Genomic DNA, 2,312 nt, shown 5'->3' with positions numbered 1-2,312 from the left:
TGAGTAAGTTTTGCCATTGTTCCCAAACTCACATTTAAGTCTAGAGTTTGTTTTAGGGGTTTTGTCATGGAATAGCCAAAGGGGGATATTGTAAAGTTGTAATTTACAACTTTGTGTTATGTTGGCTTTAATTCTGTGCCAAATTCGATTGTAACCTTATTCAATCATTTTGTACCCTATATTTATTGTGGGATTTGATTGTAAGGGTTGTGTGATAGAGAGAGAGTGTGAAAACTCAAGCTATTGAAGACTGAAGAAGTTTTCGCGGGTAGCTCGCAACTTAGCATCCCACGAAGTGATGCATGTGCCCTGCACATGATTGGAATGCGAAGAGTCAGTATAGATGGAGATAGCTGTGTTTTTGAAAGTTATTGTATACTTTCGTGTCTTTAGGTTTTTTTTATCAAAATACATTTTTGTGTCTTTCTTCAGAACTTGGTTCAGAGGATGTTTCGCGAAAAGCTCACGACTTAGAGCTTCCCACGAAATGTGTTTAAGGGAAATAAAACTTTTTGTCAATTCATACAGAAAATATCGCTACTGTCTCGTGAGTATTTCACGACTAAACTCTTCTCGTGAAATGGTTTTAGGCAAAAACTGGAATTTTTTGAATTTCGTACAGAGGCTATCGCAACTGTATTGTGACTAACAGCATCTCGCGAAAGTTTTTGAACTTCAATGGCCATTCTTGCGACTGTCTCGCGATTGTCACGCTACTCCTTAACCCGCAAAAAACGCGTGTTTTCAGTTTTTATGTAGCAGATGTGACATGTTTTCAAATACTCTTAACTTCCCTCGCATTGCCTCTCTCGAGCCTCGCAACCCAAAATCTTTTTTTTACACAAAACCCATCATTTTCATGCAGAAATATTTGCAAAATCACTTCAAGATATGTTTTCCTAAACATTATCTTCATTTTTGTCGTAGTTTATGCAGATTTTAGCTTAGGGTTTTAAAAAATTGGGGATATTTTGAAAACTGGGTTGGGGTTCTTAATTTTATGAAATTTTTTTCAAAATTTTGACAGAATGTCCTAGTGACATTTTTGTGTTGTATTGGTTTCTAATAAGTTCCAATACTTAGGTTTCCTTTCGATTGAACATGCTAGCCATGTTTTGGTCATTGGATGTGTGTTTTACACATTGTGCCCATTTGGTCCCTCACATTGCCATGCCATGCATCACTAGGCACACCTTATGCATCACACGCTGCACACACATGCATCAGCACATGCATAGCCCTGGCACACACAGTCACAGTTACTTCATTCATGCACTATGTTATTGTTTACATGGTTAAACTCTTATATCATGCTATTTTGTGTCTATTTGCTCTGTTTTGAGTTGTTTTTGCTCTGTTTTGAGTTGGTTTTGCTCCGTTTTAGGATTGTTTTACCTTTTTTTTGAACTAACATGTATCTAATCATGTTTTTGTGTTCTGTGTTTGTGTTTTTGCACTTGTTTCTTTTCTTTTCTGTGTTCCTTTGTGCAGATGTCTCCTACTAAGCATGCAACTCCTAAGAGATCATCCTCCAAACGTGCACGCACTAATTCTGATAACTTCAGGTCTGCTGAAGCTGATATGAAGTATAATGACTGCTATAAGGATAAAATGATCATCATGGAAAGGGTCGTACAAATGGAATCACTTGAGGACACTTTCATACCTGAAGTGTTCAAGGACAAGACATGGACAAAGCTCTTGAACCCGAGTGGAGTTGTGTACTCAGAGATCATCAAAGAGTTCTTCTCGAATGTCAGTGTGGAAGAAACTCACATAAATTGCTGGGTAAGACACAAAGAGTTTGTCATTACTAGGGAAAGTATTAAGGATTTCCTAGAAGTTTGTTCTCCCTCATAGCCAATTACAGTGCAATATGAGGATAGATTGGGTTCTACTGAGGAGATGATAAGGATACTTGGTGGCACACTAAAGAAATCATCCATGAACACAATACCCATTTTCATCGGAGATGAGGACACTTGCTTATGTGATGATCCACAACCTATATCCGATCACCAACCTTACCACTTTGTCTACTCCAAGGACAAAATTTTGGTACGAGCTCTTTACCCATAAAGAGATAGATTTTAGTCGCAAAAGACTCGTGAGACAGTTGCGATAGCCTCTTATGAAACTTGCGTTTTTCCAGTTTTTGCCTAAAAAACATTTCGCGGGTTGTGCTTGGTCACGAAATAGTTGCGAGGCAGTCACGATACTCTCTATGGGAAAATGAGAATTTTAGATTTCCCTTAAACTCTTTTCGTGGGAAGCTCTTAGTCGCGAGCTTCTGGCGAAAATGCCACTAAACA

At 38.2% G+C, this 2,312-nt stretch overlaps 1 protein-coding gene across 1 annotated transcript in view; it reads right to left on the bottom strand.

The window, feature by feature from the left end:
- LOC115964541 overlaps positions 1-686 on the bottom strand; it is a 14,050-nt gene extending 13,364 nt beyond the window's left edge. Inside the window, exon 1 of the mRNA XM_031083834.1 lies at positions 651-686. Coding sequence (XP_030939694.1) covers positions 651-686 — 36 coding nt within the window. The remainder of the gene's footprint in view (positions 1-650) is intronic.
- Between the last annotated feature and the right edge of the window lie 1,626 nt (positions 687-2,312).

Source organism: Quercus lobata, chromosome 10, assembly GCF_001633185.2.
Source record: "Quercus lobata isolate SW786 chromosome 10, ValleyOak3.0 Primary Assembly, whole genome shotgun sequence".
Taxonomy (NCBI): domain Eukaryota; kingdom Viridiplantae; phylum Streptophyta; class Magnoliopsida; order Fagales; family Fagaceae; genus Quercus; species Quercus lobata.
Note: the sequence above shows the minus strand (reverse complement) of the source record. Positions and strands in the feature narration are given on the sequence as shown.